The 24,693-nt window shown below is 45.7% G+C and overlaps 1 protein-coding gene across 1 annotated transcript in view; it reads right to left on the bottom strand.

The window, feature by feature from the left end:
• The window catches only part of MAD1L1 (mitotic arrest deficient 1 like 1), a 249,167-nt gene that overhangs the window by 155,226 nt on the left and 69,248 nt on the right, over window positions 1–24,693 (bottom strand). Inside the window, exon 11 of the mRNA XM_083372455.1 lies at window positions 21,407–21,551. Within this exon, the coding sequence (XP_083228581.1) occupies window positions 21,407–21,551 (145 nt within the window). The remainder of the gene's footprint in view (window positions 1–21,406; window positions 21,552–24,693) is intronic.

Below are 24,693 nucleotides of genomic sequence, written 5' to 3'. Positions count from 1 at the left end.
AGTGAAACAGCTGGCCTCCAGAAGCTGTGGGTGCTCCATCACTGGAGGCTTTCAAGAAAAGACAAGACAAGCCATTTGTCTCAAATGGTACAGGGTCTCCTGCTTGAGCAGGGGGTTGGACTAGATGACCTCCGAGGTCCCCTCCAACTCTGTTATTCTCTAGACACCAAACAGCATTTGGGCTAAAAAAAACCACAGATCCATCAATAACAATTAACACAACCTGCCCAGGATATGTAATATGAGAGACTTGCTGTGCATTAATTGGTTTGTGTTTTCTACTGAAAAGAAGAATACAATAAAAATTCATCAATAGGTCTAACTCTTGACTTCTTATTTCAGTGACACACTGACACTTCCAGGTCGTTCTCTCTTTGCAAAAGGGGAGCCAAAATGCAACAGAAAACTTACCAAACAAAGTCTAAATGTATTACTCATGCATTACTCATTTGGGCTTTCCTAACGTACTTGTTCCTTATGCTGGTTTGCCTCTAAGTTTCTTCCACATCTATTTGACAGTGAGTGCCTAATTAGTTGTTGCCCACAAAAATCAATGGAAACGAAATTAAAGTTACAAATCTAACTAAAGTCAATCAGATATCTGTGGGGAAAACGTGTTCCAGGGAGAAAGTTTATACAGTGTCATAATTTTATTGAAATCCTATATCTTCCTATTGACTTTTATTGTTTCAAGCGAGACACGCCAGAATTATCATTATTAAAGTCTTAGTCTTGCTAGCGGGTCAGAAAAGGGACCCTTCCTTTTATAAACAAGCTGTAATTGTCTGCTTTATTGACCAATAAATCTCTAAACTCGCTCACTTCTGCCCGGTTCTATTATATTATGCCTTTTGCACAGCCTCTCCCCCATTTTTTATTTATTTGTTTGTTTATTTAGAGAGGTGGTCTTGTCATTGATGGCAAAAGAGAGGGAACATAGACTGGCCTGCTTTCATAACAACTTTTTAATGACAAATTCTAGTCAAAATTAAATTTGCTCCATTTCCACCCGAGTGAATTTCAGCTATTAATTCAAACAACAAACAAACATACAGCTCATTTTTTATTATTATTATTATTATTATTATTATTATTATTATTATTATTATTATTATTATTATTATTATTATTATTATTATTTTGGACATTAGCTAAAGCGCCGTCTTGGAAAACACAACTGTACTTATATTTTCAACCAAGTGTTGAAACTACAGCACGGAAGCAGTTTTGCTTCTCAAACTGAATTCATACTTTGATTAATTGGCAGTGATTTAAGGAGGATGCATCATCTGGTTATTGGAAAATTTAAGGGGCACAAAAAAAATCCCCGCTCGTGATGAGTTAGGATGTTTACCGAAATAAGAAATATTTTTTAGCGAAGCATCTGTATTTTTAACTTGAGCATAAAACCGCTGTAAGGAAAATTAGTGCAATGTATCTTGATATCTCTGGGTGCCAGTGGCAAAGAATGGGAAACATTTAACTTCATCAGCCTCCGAAAGCACTGAATACAAGCAAAACCGTGTTTCCTTCTGAAGACATTTAATTTTGGGTCAAAATATGTTTGGTAATTAACATTTTTACAAGATTGCATTGGTGACCTCCGGGCATCAAAAGTGCTGCAAAATTCTTTGGTCACGCACAGCAAAGTTTTTGACACTTACGTTCTTTGCTTCTGCAAATGCAAAAAGGGTTCCATAGGAAATTCTTCAAGTATTTGTTTTATTATCAAATTTTAGGCAACTGTGAAGCTGGAGAGAACAGGGGGCGGGGGGGGGGGGGTTGGCACTGACCAATTTATCATTGCAGGTGGTCCTGAAAAAAGGGACTTATGACCATTTTTCACACCTACGACCGTTGCAGCATCCATTCATGGTCACACGATCAAAATTCAGATGCTCGGCAACTGGCATGGACTTATGACGGTTGCGGGGGGTGTCACGTGATTCCCCCTTTGCCACCTTCTGACAAGCAAAGTCAATGGGGAAGCCAGATTCACTTAACAAACCTGTTACTAACTTAACATCTGCAGCGATTCACTTAACAACTGTGGCAAGAGAGGTCGTAAAACGGGGCAAAACTTGCTTAACCAATGTCTCATTTAGCAACAGAAATGTTGGGCTCAACTGAGGTTGTAAGTAGAGGACCATCTCCCATAGATTGCAAAAGGCAGCGTTCCTGGGAACAGCTGACATCCCGCGACAAGACCTTGAACCCCATCAAACCTCCACATCTGCCTATCCCAGGTCCTTGGGAAGGACTCGATAGGTGGGCCAAAATGCCAAACCCGCTCTAAACATCTGGCTGGCTGTGTGACAAACCATCATAATAGCAGTTGAACAACATCGGCATTGACAAAATCCCCATCGGTCAATTGCAAAAGGCAGCTCTCCTGGCAGATGTGGATGTTCGATGGTATGAAAAGTCACCCAGTTGGCTTTCATGACTAAGGCGGGACTAGAATTCACCGTCTCCTGGTGATTGGCCCAAAGTCACCCAGCAGGCTTTCATGCCTAAAGCGGGACTAGAACTCATTGTCTCTTGGGGATTGACCCCAAATCACCCAGTTGGCTCACCATTTCCCACTAGACCAAACTGGCTTTCCTTTGGCACCTGGATGTGACAGTCCTGCACATATAACTTTGCTGATGAACATACACAATCCATGACCAAACGTGCGTAAGACCGGCTATCGCCCTTGGGCGCCAAAGAGTGCAGAGTTAACCAGGCAAATAAAGATTTTAATTGTATCTAATGTCCAAGTAATTCTTCAATTATGCCTAGACGATACTAGACCAGTTACCAATTGTTAGGAGAGGAAAGAACTTCGGTAATTATAACTAATTTGTATGGCTGGCTTGTGTCTTCCATGACAATAAAGATCAGTCAAGTGTTTAGCTCCAAAAAAAACGCTCACAAGAAAAACCAGCCAGGTACCTTTTAACATCTAAAAGAGCATTTTCTAACAATGGAACCAATGGCCATCCCCACGTTGTGTTTAAAGGCCGCTGAAGCGTAGCTTCATTAAGCACATCGTCGCAAAAACCAGCAAAGCTGAAAAGTAAAGGAGAATCTGTTTCCATTAGAGGAAGATTGGTTTGATGTGGGGGGGGGGGGGGTTTCCTTCCTCCCCTTCTTTCTTCTTGAATGAAAAATACAAAACCTTTACGTGGGGCAACTGCAAGACGTGTTTTAATTAAAAACATAATACAAAAGTCATGAATAAATGATCCAGGGGGGAGGGATCACTTCTATTCTTCGGCGCGGTAATAAAAATTCCAAAAGAATCAACTGCTTTGTTTGTTACACACACACACACACACACACACACACACACACACACACACGCCGCCCCATCTTTGCAAATTCAAACGCAATAAGGTGTCGCGGAATGTCAAACACACACACACAGACACACAAAACCGCCAATGACTGTACAGTGCTTGGTGGGTCTACCTGATTCGCCATAAACCAGGGTGAGTGAATATTGTGTTTATACGTGCTTATGAATATGCATCCACACGGCCTCTCCTCTGCCTCCATAGTTAGTGGGGAGAGTCAAGATAACTCAGACCACGGTTTTTGAAAAGAAGGCACCAGCAAGGCATTTTATAGCAATGAAGATGTCTTGTAAATGGACTGAAAGGCTTCTGGATCATCACTGAGTCCTACAGCCTGCACGAGGAGGAGGAGGAGGAGGAGGAGGAGGAGGAGGAGGAGGAGGAGGAGGAGGAGGAGGAGGAGGAGGAGGAGGAGGAGGAGGTCCTTGATGTTGTCTGAGCTTGGTTGTTTTGTTGGAGACCTTTCATGACCCAACTAGGAAACATCACCAGTGCTAGGAGAGAGTGGGGTTTGCAGAGAGGAGGAAGAAGAGGAGGAACATCCATCAAATGACCATGGGGAATGCTACAATGGTCTTAGGTGTGAAAAATGATCATAAGTCACTGATGAAAATTCAAACGCTTAGCGACTGACTCATATTTATGACGGTTGCAGTGTCCCAGGGTCATGTGATCCCCTTTTGCGACTCTCTGACAAACAAAGTCAACGGGGAAGCCAGATCCACTTCACAACCGTGTTACTAACGTAACAAGTGCAGCTAATAGTTGTGGCAGAAAAAAGGCCTTAAAACGGGACAAAACTCACTTCACAAATGTCTCACTTTGCAACAAGAATCCTGGGCAGAATGGTTGTCGTAAGTTGAGGTCTAGCTGTACGCATTAATTAAGAAAGATAGATGTTGTCACAGCCTTTGATTTAAAAGCTCTTCTCCTCAAAGGCTGCTGCAAAACTCAACATCGTTCTTCCTCAAATGTCACTAAAGCAAGACGAAATTTTACTCCTGGGTGCAATCCGGAGGCAGATTCTGGCAACTGTTGACTTGGACGGGGCCATGACATTCCTGTTTTCCACTTAAACAACTGCTCTTAATGAACTCGCTGCGAATGGCACAACTTTTACTTAAGAAATAAAGCAGATGGCCAGCGCCGATTAAAGAGAACGGTTTGCCCCGATGAAATAAGGCATCGCTGTGTGCAAATTCCACACTAATTACCACCGTTATTCCAGCAACGATGCTGTTCCTGCACACTGGGGCAGATGAAAACTGAGGCGTACATGTGCTGCTGGCTTGCAGCCATCGTTGTGGAGGTTGTGGTACACGTCGCACCGCTCGGAGATACTTGGGGACTGGAGGAGAGAGAGGGGGGGGAAAGAGCTACAGCGATCCATCTTATTTTAGGGTGCTGGAATGGTCTGAAACGCGATTCAAGAAACCCACCGTTCTCCTGCTGATGTGCGCCGGTGATGTTGGCTAGTTTGGTAATGTAATGTCTGCAAAGCTACCCAGCTCAGAAAGCTCCAAGGACACCACAGTCCTCCTCCTCCCTCTGCAAATCCCACTCCCTCCTAGCACTGATGATGTTCCCTAGTTGGGTCATGAAACGCCTGCAAGAAAACCACCCAGCTCAGAGAGCACCAAGGACCCCACAGTCCTCCTCCTCCTCTCCCCACTCACAAACCCCACTTCCTCCTAGCACTCATGATGTTACTTAGCTGGGTAATGAAATGTCTGCAAGAAAACAACCAAGCTCAGAGTCCTCCTCCTCTTCTTCTTCCTCCTCCTCCTCCACTCCACTAACCCTACTTCTTTCCAGAACTGATGATGTTCCCTAGTTGGGTCATGTTGTGTACCAGCCTGCTACCGGCCCTGCAGAAAAAGCAGGGACAACCCCTTTACAAACGGCAAGAGGCTGGAATAAAGCCTGACAAATTTATTAACATAAAACAGACACCAACCATGAAACAGGAGCTATGAAACAGGAGCTATTCAAGCGGTTGCCTTCAGCAAACCAGCCCTCCCACGCATTCCCCTTTTATACAGTTCAGGGCGTGCCTTCTCTCTGCCTCCTTCCGAGGTGCCCCATTGCCTTCCTCTGTTTACTCCTGATTGACTGCCTCCTGCGTCGGGCGTCCTTGAACAGGGCCAGCTGTGGGTCATCTTCATCCACGCTGTCAGGCTCACACAGCTGGGTCTCCGTCGTGACCAGGTGGGAGGGGCCTGGCTGAGGGCTCTGCGGAGCCTCAAGGCCATCATCAGCAAGCTCTTCAACACCCCCCTCCTCCTCCTCTGAGTCGTCCGACCCAACTGCCGAACCCACAGGCTGACCCTGAATCACAACAGGTCATGAGACATCTGCAAGAAAACCACCAAGCTGAGAGAGCACCGAGGACCCCACAGTTTCACCCTGAGCCCTTCTTTCCAAAAGCTGGTGGTATCCATGACAAATCTCAGCAGTTTGGTTGACGCAACAGACTAAACCCAAAGGAAACAAAACACAACTGGATTTGTCAGTGCCCTTATTGACTGACAACTGCTGCACATTTCAATGGGGTTGTTGTTGTTTTTTGTTTGTTTCTATGAAAACCTGATGCTCTTCTTCTATCGGATCTGGGGGAACGTCTTTTGAAGCCGACAATTTCCAGGTAAAACAGAGTCAAACAGCCTGTTGTATATTGTGAGGTTGTGGGAGGCAGGTTGCTAAGTTGAGGCCAATGAAGATAGAACCATTCCTGTCTTCTCCTTCCACCTTCCCCGCAAAGAGAAATTTTGGAGAGCCAAACGCTGGCTGCCAATTTAAATTTTTAATAAAAGTTCTCCGGGTAGGGCTTTAAAGCTTATCGCAAAAAGACATATTTCAAGAGCCGGGCACGGTAAGTGATTTTGTGTGTGTGTGTGGGAGGGGAGAATACGAACAGCTTAAAATGGGATATTTCTGCATGTCTGCTCCAAGATACAGGGAGAGGTTTCAAAAATCAGGACGGCTCGTCAAGGCAGAGAATGCGCAAGTTTAGAATTATTAATTTGCAGTTGAACTTGCGGTTCTGGGCTGGAGATGGGAGTCCCTTGTCTGGCGGTATCGGGATGCTCGGATGAATCGGCGAGGCAGGCAAAGAGGTGTTGGTGTGGGGGAAGAGAATGGGGTCCGTGGCTTCTTGTCCTGCCTTCAGGTGCTTTGGAGAATAGGTGGGCCTCCTCTTCTTTGTGACAGCCTCTCGAATATTGGAAGACCGCTACCCTGTCACCCCCTTAATCCTTCTTTTCTCTAGCCAGACCCAGTTCCTGCAACCGTTCTTCTTTGCATGTTTTAGCCTACAGCCTCTTAACATCTGTTGCTCTTCTCTGCCTTCTTTCTAGAGTCCCAATTTCCTAAAGATAATCAGAGGCACCAAACGGCAGGCAAACGAGAAGGGCTGGTTCGTGAGCTGAGTGGGCAAGGAGGGGCTTCAGACTGCAGGTATAAGCAGAGCTGGCTCCAAATCTGCTGGATAGCAGGACTTGCAAGGGGCTGGTAACCCATTCCAAAGAATGTAACTTGAAAGTATGCAAATAGCAAAAGAGAAAAGGAAGGGTTTCTGTTCAGATACAGTTGTTGAAAAGACTGGGCAATTTATTATCCAGAGACTCGGTTTGTGTTTCACTCTACCAGCAGTTAATTATAGGCAGAATGCTTTCCTAGCATATTAAATACACAGAGTTTCTTGGGTGGTTCTGGAAAAAACGCTAAGAAAAGGCCTTGACGGGGAGAGGTGGCCTAGAGCTCCGAGAAAAAGGAAATAATATCGATTCACTTTCCTTTGAAGACTTTCTAAGGAAAAAGCAGGGCAGCAGGAAAACTTAGCATGAGATGTTTCCTCTTCCGTATCGGTTAATCAGAGGTATCGGAACTGCGGCAAATGACTTTTAAGAAATACATCTTGTGTGGGTCAGAGAAGGAAGAAACACTTAGAAATTCAAAACTATTCTATTGCCATGTTGCTCAACCTCGGCAGCTTGACGTTGGGTGGACCAACTCGCAGGCTGGCGGGGAAATTTTGGGAGTTGAAGTCCACCCATCTTCAAGCGGTTGAGGTTGAGAACCACTGTTCTATTGCTTTAGCTGTTATTTATATATTCTATAAGTGGAATTTTCCTCCAATGCGATTTTGTTGGCGATGTCCATTTTGCTCTCCGGGGCCCTCAAAATAAAAGGGCAGACATGAAAATGAACTAATACTTTCTCTATTCTGATGATGCTTCAAAATACATACATTCAATTTTGCAGCTACTAAGATTGTTGGGCGAGTAGGCACAAAAACAGCCAGGGAAGTGATTGAAGCTTGGGAAACGGGCACCTCGTCAGTCAACAAAAATGCTGATTGATCACCGGATTACCAAGTACTTAGCAGGCGAAGGCTTGGCAGCACAAGGAAACAACAGCCAAGGACTTAATAGCCAGCCACCAACACCCCAATCAACAACTAAAAAGCCACAAACAACAGGCACCATACAAATACTACACAGAGAATAGCCCAAAACACACAATCTGCTAGACAGAAGTTCTCTGAGGATGGGCTCCAGCACAACTCTGAAAGCTCAGAAGACTGAACCTCTAGTCCTGTTGACCGACAGAGATTGGGTCCTGCAACATTATCCAGGGACACGTATTACAAGCCTTCATTCACGCTTGTAAATGTTGAAGCAGAGACACACTGATTTAAGTTTGGTTTTTTCCATCTGTCGGAGAACCTTGAGGCTCAAACTGTGCACTTACATATTGTGGAACACAAGGTGTTTTTTTCCCCCAGTCCCTTCAAAGTAGAACCCTGATAGTTTCAGCTCCCTGAAGGTAGATTAATGTGAATTACTGCGATGCAGCCCTAAATATTTTGACTCTGTGGAGAGACTTCCCCTGGGTGCCTGACATCTGGCTGGTGAGCCATTTCACAATTGTCTCACGTTGCTTTCTCCTCCTGGGATTGAACTAACTGACTGCAACATCTGGCATGGAATTGGTGGCTATCACACCAGCTGTTTTCCCTGCAGGATCTTAAGAATAACAGAATAACAGGGTGGGAAGGGACCTTGGAGGTCTTCTAGTCCGACCCCTGGCACAAGCAGTAGACCCTGTTCTGAATGTGCTAAAAGGGTTTGCAAATATAAACCGTTTTAGTACTGGTGATGTTCCTGGTTCTAGCTTAGCCTAGAAGTCTCACGTGATAAAAGAAGCTGCTTTTGCCCCACCCAATATATGATGTCCAAACCAAAACTGCATTCCCAAAATTAAAACGTTAGGCTCAGCCAGCTTTCTTCTCCAGGTGGACAATGGCAACTGTACAATCGCAGAGTGGTGATAGATAAAACGTTTTTTGTTGGGTTTTTTTTTTTTTTTGCAAAAGTAACGCACAACGAACGGGTGAAGGAGATACACCGCAATGCTCTTGGTCTGTCAATCCTTGTCCTGCATAATCACAGAAGAAAGGGCCAAGGCAAAGGAGATTTAATCTGCATTTTCTTGCTGGCCTGATCATTTGCCTACCGGGAGGTCCACAAACGTGCTGAGGATCGCCTGTGGCAACAAGGCAGTTAAATTAAAATTCGAGATGGCAAGAAAGCACAAGAAGCCAAGCCTGATCTCGGGAGGATCAAGAATCCAGCGAATTTATCAAGGTGGCTGACGCTGCTTCTGCTGATTTTCTCGTATCTGCCTTTCCTCGTCTACTGGACTTGGGGGTGCTCAGTGATTCCCTTAACGACTGTGGCAAGAACGGTCGCAAAAAGGGGCAAACTCACTTAGCAAGGTAAATTTGTGGCCGAAGGTCAAGGACGGCCTGTATTCTTCTTCATTACAAATCTTTGTTGTTGTTGTTGTTAGTTGCGAAGTCATGTCCGACCCATCGTGACCCCATGGACAACGTTCCTCCAGGCTTTCCTGTCCTCTACCATCTTCTGGAGTCCATTTAAGCTCACGCCTACTGCTTCAGTAACTTCATCCAGCCACCTCATTCTCTGTCGTCCCCTTCTATTGCCCTCAATCTTTCCCAGCATGAGGCTCTTCTCCAGGGAGTCCTTCCTTCTCATGAGGTGGCCAAAGGATTTGAGTTTCAGTTTCAGGATCTGGCCTTCTAAAGAGCAGTCAGGGTGGATCTCCTCTAGGACCGACCGGTTGGATCGCCTTGCAGTCCAAGGGACTCGCAGGAGTCTTCTCCAGCACCAGAGTTCAAAGGCCTCAATTCTTTGGCGCTCAGCCTTTCTTATGGTCCAGCTTTCACTGCCATACATTGCAATTACTGCCATACATTGCAACTACAAATCTTACTCAAGACTATTAAAGTAAAAACCGAAGCAGGGGAATATGGCCATCTTGTTTCTGGGGTAGAAAAGATGGGGGGGGGGAACCCCACAGCTTTCTTGCTTGGTGTTTCTTCTCCCACCACCCACCCTTTCTTCTATGCAATATCTAATCATGATTTCAGCGCAAACAGGCTGTCAGTTCCAAGCAGCAAATTAGGCAATAGTTTAAAAAAAAAGAAAAAGGGAGAGGGGTGGGTGGGAAATAGGTATTTTTCTTAGTGTTAATATTTCTTTCCATTTTTGTTGCGCTCTCTTTATTTATGCATTGAAACGTTACCCGTGATGATGCAGGCAATTATTATGCGGCGCGAGATGCTACCTTAATGATGTGAATTATATCCGGTCAGATCACATGCTTCTGAAAATAAGCAATATCTATATTTTTTGTGTGTGCGTCTTGTGTATAAATAAATAATCTCATTAATTTTTCACTGTTCCCTGCTAGGAGAAGGTGCCCGCCACTGCCGACACCTGTCCTCTGCTCCCTGGCAGGCCAGACATTAGCATCTAAATAGCTGGCAGACAGAAGGAAATTGGGAACCACTAAGAGGTCTTTAATTAACTCTAATCCTTTGTAAATCCAAACTGCAATCTGCTTGGGCCTCTGCACCCCCCCACCCACCCCCCAGGCACAGCTTTCTTAGGAAATTTCCCCCCACCTGAATTTAGAAGGAAAAGCACGGGGGGGGGGGGGAGGCAACCTCAGATAGACACTCTTTGGACTTTGGGTGCCGTGCCAACTGTGACTGCCAACCGGTCTGATCAACCCTGCGGCTGAGTCTGGCGGAGAAAGAAGACGATCCGGTGGGAGAGAGTTGAGTTTTCTAGCTGGGGGGGGGGGGCTGAAGGGAGGGAGGGGTCCTTGGTGCCCGATGAGGGCGGGCGATTCAACCAGGCGACGTCATCAGTGCAAACGCCACCCCCTTCTAGCGCTGATGAGGTTGCCTAGTTGGGTAATGAAATGTCTGCAGGAAAGCAACCAAATATAAATATAGAAGGGAATATAAAAAGGAAAAGGGAAGAGGGGAGGGAAGGGAAGGGAAGGGGGAACGAAAGGAAAGAGGAAAGAAATTAAAGAAAAGGGAAGGGAAGGGAAGGGAAGGGAAGAAAGAGGAGGGGAGGGGAGGGGAGGGGAGGAAGGGAAGGGAAGGGAAGGGGAGGGGAGGAAGAGGAGGGGAGGGGAGGAAAGGAAGGGGAGGGGGGGAGGGGAGGGGTGAGGGGAGGAAAGGGAAGGAAAGGAAAGGAAAAGGGGAGGAAAGGATGGGAAGGGTAGGGAAGGGAAGGGAGAGGAGGGGAGGGGAGGGGAGGGGAGGAAAGGAAAGCAAGGGGAGGGGGAGGGGAGGGGAGGGGAGGGGAAGGGAAGGGAAGGGAAGGGAGGGGAGAGGAGGGGAGGGGAGGGAAGGGAAGGGAAGGAGAAGGGAAGGGAAAGGAAGGAAGAGGAGGGAGGGGAGGGGAGGGAAGGGGAGGGGAGGGGAGGGGAGGAGAGGAGAGGAGAGGAGAGGAGAGGAGAGGAGAGGAAAGGAAAGGAAAGGAAAGGAAAGGAAAGGAAAGGAAAGGAAAGGAAAGGAAAGGAAAGGAAAGGAAAGGAAAGGAAAGGAAAGGAAAGGAAAGGAAAGGAAAGGAAAGGAAAGGAAAGATGTTGGTTAGTGTTAAGTTGGGGGTGGGTTTCTTTGTTTTAGTGAATTTCACGAACTGAACGAATGAGTGAAAGTTCAGTTACCTGTACAGTTCAAAGTATTGTGAACACCCTAGTCCTAGGACATCTTAATCATCAAATAAAGTACATTGTGTGAATACCATTTTATCCTTTTTTTTCTTAGGTCTGGGACACAATTTTTTTGCTTTCTTTTTAAGGGCAGAAAAAAAAACCTAGCCGAAAATATATTAATAGCTATCTCATTGGGCTGTTCCATGACAGAATCAAAACCAATGAAAGCTTATTCAAAGGGTATTCAGAGATTAAAAGCCACAGTCCTCCTTGAGAAATTAAGCTACAGCAACAGATAAACCTTTTAATTTGACAGCTCTAAAGGGACCGAAGATTTACGTTCGCTGAGAAGCCAACAAAAGATGCAATTTAACGTTAAATAACACAGCTATATCAAAATAATTGGGAGGCTACAATTACCCAATTACCATCATTTAAATAAAAGCTGGCCATAAGCCATTTCCAATATGTTTTACCGGATCATTAGGAAAATTAGTTTGAAAAACTCTCAGAATAAAAAATGGATTTAGGCCATAACGAAGGATAGAAGGGATTTTTATATGCCAACTATGGGGAGAAAGCCGCTCGGATTTAATAGCTGTGCAGCTTAGGTGAGACCCCTTCTCTCGTTCCACTGACCCCGGTTTGCAAGGCAAGCGTTAAGACTCACCTTCAAAAGAGCTGCGACGATGGCTTAAAATTCTCACGTGGCAACAGGCGTACCACAAAAGGCAGGAGAAATGTAATGCTCGATTATTACCGAAAGCGTGGGAAGAGCTTCAAAAGAGACAACTGGATGCAAAAATAAAATAAAATAAAATAAAATCTGAAGAGTTAAAATTTTCTAAATGAATGAATGAATGAATGGCTATATTAACCGCTTTTCCGTGTCCTAGGAAAAGGTGCAACGTTCTAGGTGCCGCAACGGGACAATGGATGACGACGCTGCGTCGAAAGGCAGGCTTGGCTCCGTGCCCAGCTGATCCTTGAAGAAGCGTTTCGCTTGATAAGGCGCATTAGCCGTCTGCAAGGGCCCTGTTTTTCCTCCAAAGGAGTAGGTTAGATCTTCCATGAGACATACTCCAAGTCCTTGGTGCTTTATGAGCGTGGCTGTCTTCTTGCAGATGTTCTTCTGGTAGAGAGGAGGACGACGACGACGATGACAATGACTGTGGGGCTCTTGGTGCTCTTTAAGCCTGGTTGCTTCTTGCAGACCTTTCGTTACCCAACTAGGTAACATCATCAGTGCTAGAAGGCCACGGGGTTTGTGATGAGGAGGAAGAGAAGGGGAGGAGGAGGAGGAGGACTGTGGGGTCCATGGTGCTCTCTGAGCCTGGCTGTCTTCTTGCAGACGTTCTTCTTGTCTTCTTGCAGAGAGGAGGTGGTGGAGGAAGAGGAGGAGGAGGACTGTGGGGTCCATGGTGCTCTCTGAGCCTGGCTGTCTTCTTGCAGACATTCTTCTTGTCTTCTTGCAGAAAGGAGGTGGTGGAGGAAGAGGAGGAGGAGGAGGACTGTGGGGTCCATGGTGCTCTCTGAGCTTGGTTGTCTTCTTGCAGACGTTTCATTATCCAACTAAGTAACATCATCAGTGCCAGAAGGGAGGGAATCAAGACAGCAAACCCTTTGGTGGGTTGGGATTCCTCTCTCCGTTGCCCTGCCTGTAGCTCCCTCTTCTGTCTCCCAAGGTTATTCTCACCGCCCATCACGAAGGGAAAGACACCTCGTGGTGGACTCCAACCTTGCCAGTATCTCCTCACCCGGCGGCTGACGGATCGTCAGGCATTTCCTGGAGAAAGAGGTGGAGAGCACCCCTCTCCCACTTTTGATGCTGTTGGAATAAGTTTGTGATGCCGCAATCAGGGGAATACTGCTTGACTCAATTTGGATTGGCTTTGTTATGAGGAAAAGGAGACTGACAGGTTGACCGGTGAGAAAAAGTTGTTGGCCGGGATGGTTGACTGCCTTTTGTTTTCACAAACTCCTCCGGTCTTAGCGGGGAGAGGTGTCTAAAGTGACATGATGGCTGGTAAACAAGCCCATTTATGGCACTCACAGCGTCTCCAGCAAAGTGTAGGGATAGCAGATCAGCCAAGCGTGGCTGTATCTTGTTACTCTCAATGTATCCTGCAGATAAATGGCCCTTTTCAAGTTGTTTTTCTGACCTCCCTTGTATCCAGGTATGTTTTAGAGGCAAGGAAACGGAGCCTCCTGGCACTAGACCACACAAAGTAAATAACTGGGCATACATAAACATCAAAGGTGACAGAAAACACAGCCAGGAGCCACAGACTTCCTGGTCTTCCAGAAATGGCCAGGCAATGGGAGCCATCTTGTTCCGAGATACGTGCTTTGGAGGAGAGCAGAAAGGTGGTTGAAGAGAAATTGTTTTTCTTTTTTCAGAGGAACCTGAAAATCCAGCATTTTCAGAGAGCAAGGGAATGCTTGTTCAGGAAGGAAGGGAGGGAGAGAGGGAGGGAGGGAGGGAGGGAGGGAGGGAGGGAGGGAGGGAAAGAAAGAGAAAGAAAGGAAGGAAGAAAGAAAGAAAGGGAGGGAGGGAGGGAGGGAGGGAAGGAGGGAAAGAAAGAGAAAGAAAGGAAGGAAGGAAGGAAGAAAGAAAGGAAGGAAGGAAGGAAGGAAGGAAGGGAGGGAGGGAGGGAGGAAGGGAGGGAAGGAGGGAAAGAAAGAGAAAGGAAGAAAGGAAGAAAGAAAGGAAGAAAGAAAGAAAGAAAGGAAAGGAAGGAAGGAAGGAAGGAAGGAAGGAAGGAAGGAAGGAAGGAAGGAAGGAAGAAGAGGGAGGGAGGGAGGGAGATGGAAATGAGAGGAAGGAAGGGAGGGAGGGAGGAAGGGAAGGAGGGAGGGAGGAGGGAGGGAGGGAAAGAAAGAAAGAAAGAAAGAAAGAAAGAAAGAAAGAAAGAAAGAAGAAAGAAAGAAAGAGGGAGGGAGGGAGGGAGGGAGGGAGGAAGAAAGAAAGGAAGGAGGAAGGAAGGAAGGAAGGAAGGAAGGAAGGAAGGAAGGAAGGAAGGAGATGGAAATGAGAGGAAGGAAGGAAGGAAGGAAGGAAGGAAGGAAGGAAGGAAGGAAGGGCTCTGAATATGTAGGCAAAGCCAATTCCCACTTCAAAATCCATTTAAGAGCAAAAGGGCCCATTTGCCACCATCTCCTCTTTAAATGTCTTCTGGGCGCCCTCTCAGGCGTGCCCCCCGCGTCTCTTCTCCGTACCTCCCTTCCCAGGCTTTATCTTAATAAGCATCTTTATAAAAGCAGGGCATTTTTTTTAAAAAAAGGTGTTTTGTTTCTGCTGCAATCCTGAAATTAGTTTTTCTTCCCCTGCTGTTGAGTTACGAGTTGCTCTCCAAGACGAATAATGCAGTAACACTTCCAACATCAGGGTAATAACTTCGCAAATGGGCATTTCCCAACAATGAAACAGAGAACTTTGTGGTAGTGGTGAGGGGTGGTGGCTTTAGTGTGTGTGTGTGTGTGTGTGTGTGTGTGTGTGTGTGTCTTAAACAGACATACTAAAACTGTATCAAAGGATACTACAGGAAACCAGAAATGGAACAATGAAGTTAAAGAAAGCCAGAAGACCCCCACCAGTCATTTAATTTAAGGGTTTTTGTGCTCTGACTTCACATCAGGCAACTGAAGAATCATCCCTGTGCAACAACAGTTTCAATAAATCAATACAACTTTATCACAAAGGGACACAGGTGACAAATTAAGCGTGCTAGATTTGGCCCAACACTGATTCTGACTAATAGTGACAAGATCTCTTCCAGGATGACAATGACAAAGACTGTAATCAGATATTGTTTCAGAAAAGAACGGTGTTGTACAAACACTGCATTGATGGGGCCGCAAAATACTTATGGATTATTCTTATAGAACATTTACACACACACACACACTGTTGAGATTAGTTCCATCTCTGTTTACAGGGGAGGGAGGGAGGGAGGGAGGGAGGGAGGGAAGGAAGGAAGGAAGGAAGGAAGGAAGGAAGGAAGGAAGGAAGGAAGGAAGGAAGGAAGGAAGGAAGGAAGGAAGGAGTTAGATTCTGAGCAGGATTTCCAGTAACCCCAGCAGATGGATGGATGGAGGGAGGGAGGGAGGGAGGGAGGAAGGGAGGAAGGAAGGAAGGAAGGAAGGAAGGAAGGAAAGGGTTGGATTCTGAGCAGGATTTCCAGTAACCCCAGCAGAGGTCTAGATGGACGGATGGAAGAAGGGAGGGAGGGAGGGAGGGAGGGAGGGAGGGAGGGAGGATGGATAAGATCCTGGGCATCCCACCAACAGCTTTCTTCTGCACAATTCCCACAAGGAACAACGCTCCTTGAAGCAGTGATGGTCCCAATCTTCACCAACCGTAGCAAGCCAACGTAGCACTCTTGCATTCCAGAAGCCACTGCCTGGTTCTAGGTCTGCTTCAGTCAACGGTCTAGGAAGAGCACCCGTCTGTTTTGAAGAGCTAGAGAAGGGTTATCGCATGCCCACATCCTCCTCTTCGCACCTGCACTTACAAACATTGGCGGAAAGTTCACGTGGGCCTCACTGTCGACCACAGAGCTCCAGACTATATGCCTTTGGGCACCAGGAAATCTCTCTGTAGGAATGTTTTGGGCCACGGTCTCCTTTCTGTTCCTTTTCTCGGGGGTCCGACGGACTCACCCCTCAATCTTTTCACTGCTGAAATCCCAGCCTTATCCCCGCCTGCAGCCACCGGAGTTCAAGGCCGGGGGAGCTTAAAGCGTGACCGTTCCACTGTGACTCGCCACCAAGCGGAACAGATCCATCAAGTGACTTACTAGTCTTGGAGAAAGCGTGGGCTCCGAATTCAGGTAATCTGGGAGCGTGGCAATTGTCAGCCGTAACCCTGGATTAATCTTCTTCTTTTCACTGAATGCAAAACATTTTCCCTTTTGGAGCCTTAGAAGATGAGGTCTCCCAGGAGAGGTGTACACAAGGGAAGTTAAAATAAATATCTCTCTCTCTCTCTCTCTCTCTCTCTCTCGTTTGTGTCTTTCTAATTTTCGGGCACCCAAATATTCAACTTCTTTGGCTCGAGAGAAACAGACTCATTCGAGAGGCAAAACTTTATGCAGGCCTTGGACAAAAAAAAATCCCTGTGAGGTGGACTGGTTTTTATCAGTATTTATTCTGATTTAAATAACTCCGTACATAACTCCCGTCACACAGGCAGAGAAACGTATTTTCTCAGAAAGGAAAGTTAGCAGAGAATTATGGGCCAGATGAAGGGAAAAGAAGCCATTTGTGTTTTTGTTTTGTTTTGTTTTGTTTTAAAAAAAGGAAAGAAATGAAAAGGTCATTTATGGTTCCACCGGGGTCTTTCATACCACGATTTGGCTTCAAGAGTCTGGTGCTAAGCTTTGATTCTCCAGGAGGCTCCAAGGTCAGATTCCCAAAAGCCAAAAAGCACCCCTTGCGTGGATTCTCTGCTTCCAAACACATCTGAAACCATGTAGCTATAGGAGAGCAGGCAGAGCTGGGGGGCGGTGTTAAACTTGCCATAAGCTTAGAGTCCTTACATTGCCACAAATGCTCCAAGTCCAGCCGCTTCAGAATTCCGTTGACTCTTATCTAGCACCAATTCAGTGAACAGTTAGTTGATTAGATTCTTGGGTACAGCCTTGAGCAATAAATCTTTAACTGCAACTTAACGCCTGGTCCCGATTCTTCACACTTGACGTGATGCCTCCAACGTTGGCCTTGGTCCATTTTCCAAGAATTGGAACCCTACCAAGCACGGCTGGGGAAAACGGAGAAGACTCAATCCCCATCCTTTCCTACTTTTGCGGGTTCTTTACCCTTCTTGTCCACTCAGCTCAGAAAACAGAAACAGGCTTTAGAAGTTGGCGTTTCTGGAAGACGCCCAGGAAAGCAATAGTCTTCTGAAGCTCCAATCTACCACAGCCATTAATAAGGGCCCCCCTCACCGCCCGCTTAACCTCAACCACCACCGGGAACCTGAGCAAACGGATTTATTGCCTTCGCTGGAGTGTTACATGTCGCGCAACTCTGAAAAGGTCATGGAGGCTAAACCGAGTAAACGATGGCTTCGCCTCTATTACTAATGAAATGAATCTCGAGCTCAGCTTTTCATCTGAATAATAACCGAGAAAACAAGCATTTCTAGATCCTCTCTCTCTCTCCCCTCCCCGCCCCCAACATCCCCGATCAAAATGGTTTTGTCTTCACCTAATTCCAGCAGCCAATTTCCATTTGCTTAATATAGTCATGATATTTCACCGAGGTAATTATACCCTTAGCTATCAGTAACAATTAAACTCTTAAGACTTGCAGTTGTTTAATAAAGGTCTCCTGGAAAATATATATATATATACACACACACATACAGGAAGCTTTAAAATGTCAAGGAGGCAGGTACTGTTTTCTGATGAATAAAACGATGAAACGTATCATCCAGCAGCCGAACGTATTCCCCTTCAGTAGAAAGTGACAGGAATATTACATCTGCAGTGCGAAGGAAGTCTCATTATAGCTTTAATAGAAAAGGTATTAGCGAGAATGGGAGATTGCAGAAGAACGAGAAGGAGGAGGAGGAGAAGAAGAAAGAGAGAACGAAGAATGAACCTCGGTACTGGTGCATTTTAGGAAAACAATCTCATTTGCAACGAAATATAGACTCCCTGTGCGTCGTTTTGCCCTGCTCTCCTGAACAGACGGAAGCACGGCAAAGTCGGATAAGGCACTGAAAGCGGCAAAGAATGGGTTGCTGGGTGGCTTGCACTTAAAAAGAAAAGGGTTCTAGTCCTCATGATCGCAGAGAAGAGCCTAGCGATGAGGATGTGAGTGAATGAGGCTGCTATCTCAGTCCTACTTCTTGTGACCGGCTCTCAGGGTGACATGGTAGCAGTCTTCCAAAATAATAATAATAATAATAATAATAATAATAATAATAATAATAATAATAATAATAATAATAATAATAATAATAATGAGGAGGAGGAGGAGGAGGAGGAGGAGGAAGGGAGCTTGGAGGTCATCTAGTCCAACCCCCTGCTCAGGCAGGAAACCCTATACTGGGGTTGTCCAGTCTCTTCTTAAAAACTTCCAGTGTTGGAGCATTCACCGCTTCTGGAGGCAAGGAGTTCCACTGGTTCATTGTTCTCACTGTCAGGAAATTTCTCCTTAGTCCCAGGTTGCTTCTCTCCTTGACTAGTTTCCATCCGTTGCTTCTTGTCCTGCCTTCAGGGGCTTTGGGGAATAGCTTGACTCCCTCTTCTTTGGGGCTGTCCCTGAGATACTGGAAGACTCCTATCCTGTCAGTCCTAGTCCTTCTCTTCATTAAACTAGACCTACCCAATTCCAGCCACCGTTCCTCAAATGTTTTTGCCTCCAATCCCCTGATCATCTGTGCTGCTCTTCTCTGCACTCTTTCCAGAGTCTCAACATCTTTTTTACACTGTGGTGAGGAGCTGCCCCAAAGAAGAGGGGGTCCACCTCTCCTCCAAAGCACCTTAAGGCAGTCCAAGAAGCAACGGATGGAGACCAATCAAGGAGAGAAACAAGGTTTCTATGATCCACCTTTCGCGACCTTCCGACGACCAAAGTCAAGATCCACTTCACTTCCCGTGTTACTGACTTAGCAACCGCAGTGATTCCCTTAGAAAACGTGACAAGATAATGGGGCAAAACCCACTCAACAAATGTCTCGCTTAACAACAGACACGCTTGGCTCAAGTGTGGTCGTAAGCCGAGGACTACCTGCACATAGATTGTCATCGACAAAGGGAAGTCAGCTGCATAGCATGGAATCAAGACATATGTAGCAGCGACGTGCGAGATGTCTTTCTATAAACTGTGCTACTCTTTTTCCCTCTGGTCTATCTCCCTACGATCTAAGTTGTGGGGTGCTTCTTTTGACCTTATTCTAGCCACAAACCGAGTTTGCAGCCGAACGTGATTAAGAAAGCATTTCAGCCAGCCGTTTCAGCTGTCCTGACAGGTGAATTTTCACCGCCCAAGATAGAATTGGCTACGGAGAGGGGAAAAATTAACTCGCGGGTTTGCTTCCTTTGCCGGACCCGTCGTCTGAATTAGCGGCCGTTTTATCGTGGCCTTCCGTCTTCCGAGGTTGTTTTCGTCTCTAAGCAGAGGAAGGATAATTCATACAACTGCTGACAGCCGAGATGATGGCTTGTGGATAAGCGACCCACAAATTAGCGGCCATCGATGGCCGAATCAATACACACATGATGCTGGAACGCCAGCGCCGATTCTGTCATGTTTAATTCCAGGCCACACCGCAAACATGCCACAAAAATTGGCCTGGGTACAATAAAAAGCCATTTGCTGTCTTTCTGAGTTATGACAACCCAGCCTTGAAAAGCTCAAGAGATGTTAAAGGTAATCATCAAAAGCGATTCTATCAGAATTGGGCATTTCCCTGATGATATACAATATATATTTTAAAAAAGAGACAGAGAGACGGGGAGCCATAATAGTCAAAAGTAAATATCCTAAAATGTTAACTGGCTCGGCTTCCTGGAAAGTGAGATGCTGCCCACAGCTCTGTTCTACAGCTAGTCCTCAACGTGCAACAGTTCGTTTAGCGTCCGTTCAAAGTTACGACGGCACTGAAAGAGGTGACCTGTGACCATTTTTCACATTTACGACCCCTGCAACATCCCCACCATGATCACGTGATCAAAATTCAGGCAATCCAGCTGGTTAGATGCCTCTCCAACCACCGGACAATCACTTTGGACAAGAAAATGGGATTCAGACTCATCCTAGTTGCCGAAGCTGAAGGAAACGCCGATTCGTTGTGGGTTCTCGGAACGTGTTTTTTTTTTTTTTTAATTGTTTATAAGCTACATCTCTAAAAATGCCCAAGGCTTTCTCCATTCCAACCAAGCTGCCTTCCCCTCCTCTCTTCTCAGCTCCTACTGTTCCTGCCGTGGGAGATGCTAATTAGATCATTAAATATCACTCTCGGTTCTAATGCTTCCAGGGCAAAGTTATGATTTTTAACAGGTAATATATTTGCTCGGTTTAATATTAAATTACGCGATCGTTTTCGTTTAATTAAAACAAAACTTTTCGTCCTGGGTGAGGGGAAAGCTTCAACGCGACAACTGCGTTAGATGTCTTATGTTTTCAGCAATTTCCCATCGTCCTGCGCGCTCCCACAGGGAGGGCCTCCTCAGGGTACCGCCGGTCAAGGATTGCCAACGGGCGATCCCCAGGGGGAGGGCGTTCTCGGCGGGCACGCCTGCCCTATGGAATCAACTGCCAATGGAGCTCCGGACTGCCCCCGACCTTCGCTCATTTCTCCGGGACCTAAAAACCTGGCTCTTTGAGCTATCTGGTCTGGACTGAGGGGTTTTAATGTTTTTAAATTGTGATTTTAATTTTTGCGGCTAGACTTAATTTAATTTTAATTTTATTTATTTATTTATTTTATTACATTTATATACCGCCCTTTCCCGAAGGACTCAGGGCGGTTTACAGGGTGGTTATAAAACCAAAATACAAAAGTTAAAAACAAATTTTAAAAGAAATTATATGTGTCCCTGTCTAAATAAAACCCCAGTTAACATAAGATTAATCCTCAGCCTGGGCCAGAGAGCTCGAAGAGCCAGGTCTTCAGGCCCCGGCAGAATGAACGGAGGTCGGGGACAGTCCTCAGCTCCAATTTTAATTTTATATTGTACTGTTTTTAAATTTTGCCTTGTAAACCGCCCTGAGTCCTTTGGGAATAGGGCGGTATATAAACCGAATTAATAAAATAAATAAATAAATAAATTTCAGAAATAAGCAAGCCATCTTGAGGCGGACCTACCCCTAAGTGGCAAAGTGAATCACAGGCACACAGAGAGATGTTAGGACAAACCATAAGAGATGGTTGGAGGGCTAGCATCCCTGTTTCCCGGTTTGGAACCCCTGGCAGCTAAGAACGCTCAATTTCACTCGCTTTGTGGATTTCCCACCGAGAGAAGGGCGGGACAAGCATCACATCCTGGGTTTCTCCCCCCGAGGTGACCTACCTTGATGAGAAGTTGCATGTGTTTCTGAAGACACTTAAGCATGGCTTCTTGCTGCTCGCGCTTCTTCTTCTCTTCCAGGAGTTGGCTCTGAACCTTCAACAACTCTTCTTGCAGTTGTTTCCGTGCGTTCTCCAGCAGCCTGGCGCTAAAGAAGGAGAGGAGGGGAAATGGAAAAAGGAAAAGTTAAAGAGTTATTTTCTGCATGGAGCACAGGAGAAAAGCACCCGGAAGTGGAAAATAATTGTGATTCGTTCCCAATGCCCAAAGTCTTCCTTGCTTGCCTCATTAGGGAACAGAGTAGCAGTCGATTCTCACGGATGGTTGCTAAAACTTTTGCGTTTGCATGTCGGCATAGGTGTAAGGTGGTTTTTGTGGGACCGTAATGGAGCCCCTGGTGCTAGGGCTGAAACATTTCGCCTCAAGGAGACACAGAATAGTTCAAAGGAAATCATCGACTAGGATTCCAAAATTATTTGGGCAGGCACACAAAATAACAGGGAACTGCTGAACGACAACACACTTCGGAGCTTCTAGATAGAACAGGCATTACCGGAGGCAGAATTCAGATAGTCCTCGAATTAGAAGCATTTGTTTAGTGACTGTTCAAAGGTACAAGGGGACTGGAAACATCAATCATCTATCTATCTATCTATCTATCTATCTATCTATCTATCTTTTTTATTATTATTATTTTTAATTTTTTTTTATTCCATTTATATCCCGCCCTTCTCCGAAGACTCAGGGCGGCTTACAAGCTTAGCAGTCTTATCTACCCCTCTCTCTCTCTCTCTCTCTCTCTCTCTCTCTCTCTCTCTCTCTCTCTCTCTCTCTCTCTCTCCATCTACCTATCTATCTATCTATCATCTAGCCATCTACACAGTAAAATAAATAAATGAGGTCTTCTCAAGCACCACCCAAAAATTATCTTTATAGCAAGGTGAATGCTTTACACGGCTCCATTACACACAGATAAAACAGACCTGAGAAAATCTCTCCTTCCACTTGTCAAGTTTCTCTTTTTTTTCGTGATCTCGGCTACTAGTCCCTCCAACCCTTCCCCCTCTGCTCACTGCTCCCTACGAGTACCTTAAATCTCTCAATGAATTCAGGGGCTCTGTGAAAGCACCAGCTCAATTTGAAGCTGTTCATATACCGATTTAATAGTCTGTAAAATAGATTCTTTCCACCGTTGCAGTCAGGTGGGGAGCCTGATCACGAAGGCTATAAATCTACTGTGAAAAATGACTAATTCAATAACCGCAACACGACCAGGCCTCTGTCCCCCCCCTCTTTCCCCCCCATTTTAATTAATTAGTTACACGGAGAGTGGAACCTTTGCCACCGAGTAGCATGTAAGGATGGTGTCGGGCTATTATGAAAGGCAGGATTTCAATTGCGTGGTGTCTCCATAAAGGAGGAGGTCTGTTTCCTCTCAACTTCCCCTGCACAGATTTCGGAACACAGATGAAAGAACCCAATTTTATGCATGATTCTTCTTTGATAAACTAGCTAGGAGAAGAGAGAGAGAGAGAGCGGTAGACACAAAATTGGATTTGCAGGGAATTTTCGCCCTGACGCTGAACCGGATTAGTTGAGGATCCTGAGCTGGCAGCCAACAGCGAAGCAAGCGCCAGTATGAGTCCTACTGTGGTTTTGCCATCCTGCTGAAAGTTTTAGGACTGCTCGCTGTTCTTTTTAACAACGGGAATGTTCACAACTTTTACAGATAAAAGGGTTCTGTGGCTCAGATCTTAAAAAAGCCTGGATTAGGCCACACAGCTCTTAAATAGCAGACTGGGCCAAGTATTGTTTTGAAAGGGGGAACTTTTCCAAGTTCCCACAGAGATCTCAGAGGCACTTTTTAAATAAAAAAAAAACAATACGGGCAGTCCTTGACACACAGTGATTCATTTAGTGACCGCTCAAAGTTACAACGGCGCTGAAAAAAAGCGACTTATGACCGTTTCTCACACAGATGACCGTTGCGGCGCCCCCCCCAAAAGTCACGTGATCGAAATTCAGACGCTTGGCGACCAGTTCATATTTATTTATTTATTTATTTATTTTAATTCCATTTATATCCCGCCCTTCTCCGAAGACTCAGGGCGGCTTACAAGCTTAGCAGTAGCCTTCATTCTATGTATATGCCTGCTTATTAGGGCTTTCACACACACACCCCAAGCGGCATTATTACAAAGTCAGCTTAATTGCCCCCAACAATCTGGGTCCTCATTTTACCTACCTCGGAAGGATGGAAGGCTGAGTCAACCTTGAGCCTGGTGGGATGCGAACCTGCACTAATTTTTATTTTTTATTTATTTTTATTTTTATTCCATTTATATCCCACCCTTCTCCGAAGACTCAGGGCGGCTTACAAGCTTAGCAGTAGCCTTCATTCTATGCATATGCCTGCTTATTAGGGCTTTCACACACACACACCCAAGCGGCATTATTACAAAGTCAGCTTAATTGCCCCCAACAATCTGGGTCCTCATCTGGGTCGCAGTGTCCCAGGGGTCGCGTGATCCCCTTTGGCAACCTTCTGACAAGCAAAGTCAATTGTGAAGTCAGATTCACTTAACAGCTGCAGTGATTCACTTAAGAACAGTGGCAAGGAAAGTCGCAAAAGGAGGCAAAACTCGTTTAACCAATGTCTCACCGAGCAACATAAATTTGGGGCCCAACTGTGGTCGTTCAGTCGAGGACTACCTGCAGAGGAGTGCCATCCAAAGCTTGCTTCGAGGGGATAGCAGAGCTGGAAGGCTACAGAGAGGTCCGGGTGTGTAGGTGTGGGTTTGGGTGTGAATAAGGAACGGTCTCTCTTTTTTTATTATTTATTTATTAAATTTATATGCCGCCCATCTCGTTTTCAAGTGAGCCTTAGATGTCCCACAGCATCGCAAAAAATGCCCAGGGGGAGGGCATTCTCAGTGGGTGCGCCAACCCTCTGGAACTGCCTGCCTACCGAAATCCGGATGGCCCCCGACCTTCGCAGCTTCCGACGCGACTTAAAAACTTACTTGTTCCAGCAGTCCGGCCTGGCCTGATAGCTCTTGGGGTTTCATTTGTTCTTACTATTGTTTAATTGTATACCTACCTTCCTCTGTACACCGCCCCGAGTCCCTCGGGAGAAGGGCGGTATATAAAAATAAATAAATAAATAAAAATAAATAAATAAATAAATCGCAAAAGCAACTGCGGAGCATGAACACATCGAAGGTTAAAATAAGCAGAGATTCACTAAGTTAAAAGCCAAACCACAAAGGAGTTGAAGTGGGGTAAACTTC

This window comes from Vipera ursinii (assembly GCF_947247035.1).
Source record: "Vipera ursinii genome assembly, chromosome: 13".
In the NCBI taxonomy this organism is placed as follows: Eukaryota; Metazoa; Chordata; class Lepidosauria; order Squamata; family Viperidae; genus Vipera; species Vipera ursinii.
Note: the sequence above shows the minus strand (reverse complement) of the source record. Positions and strands in the feature narration are given on the sequence as shown.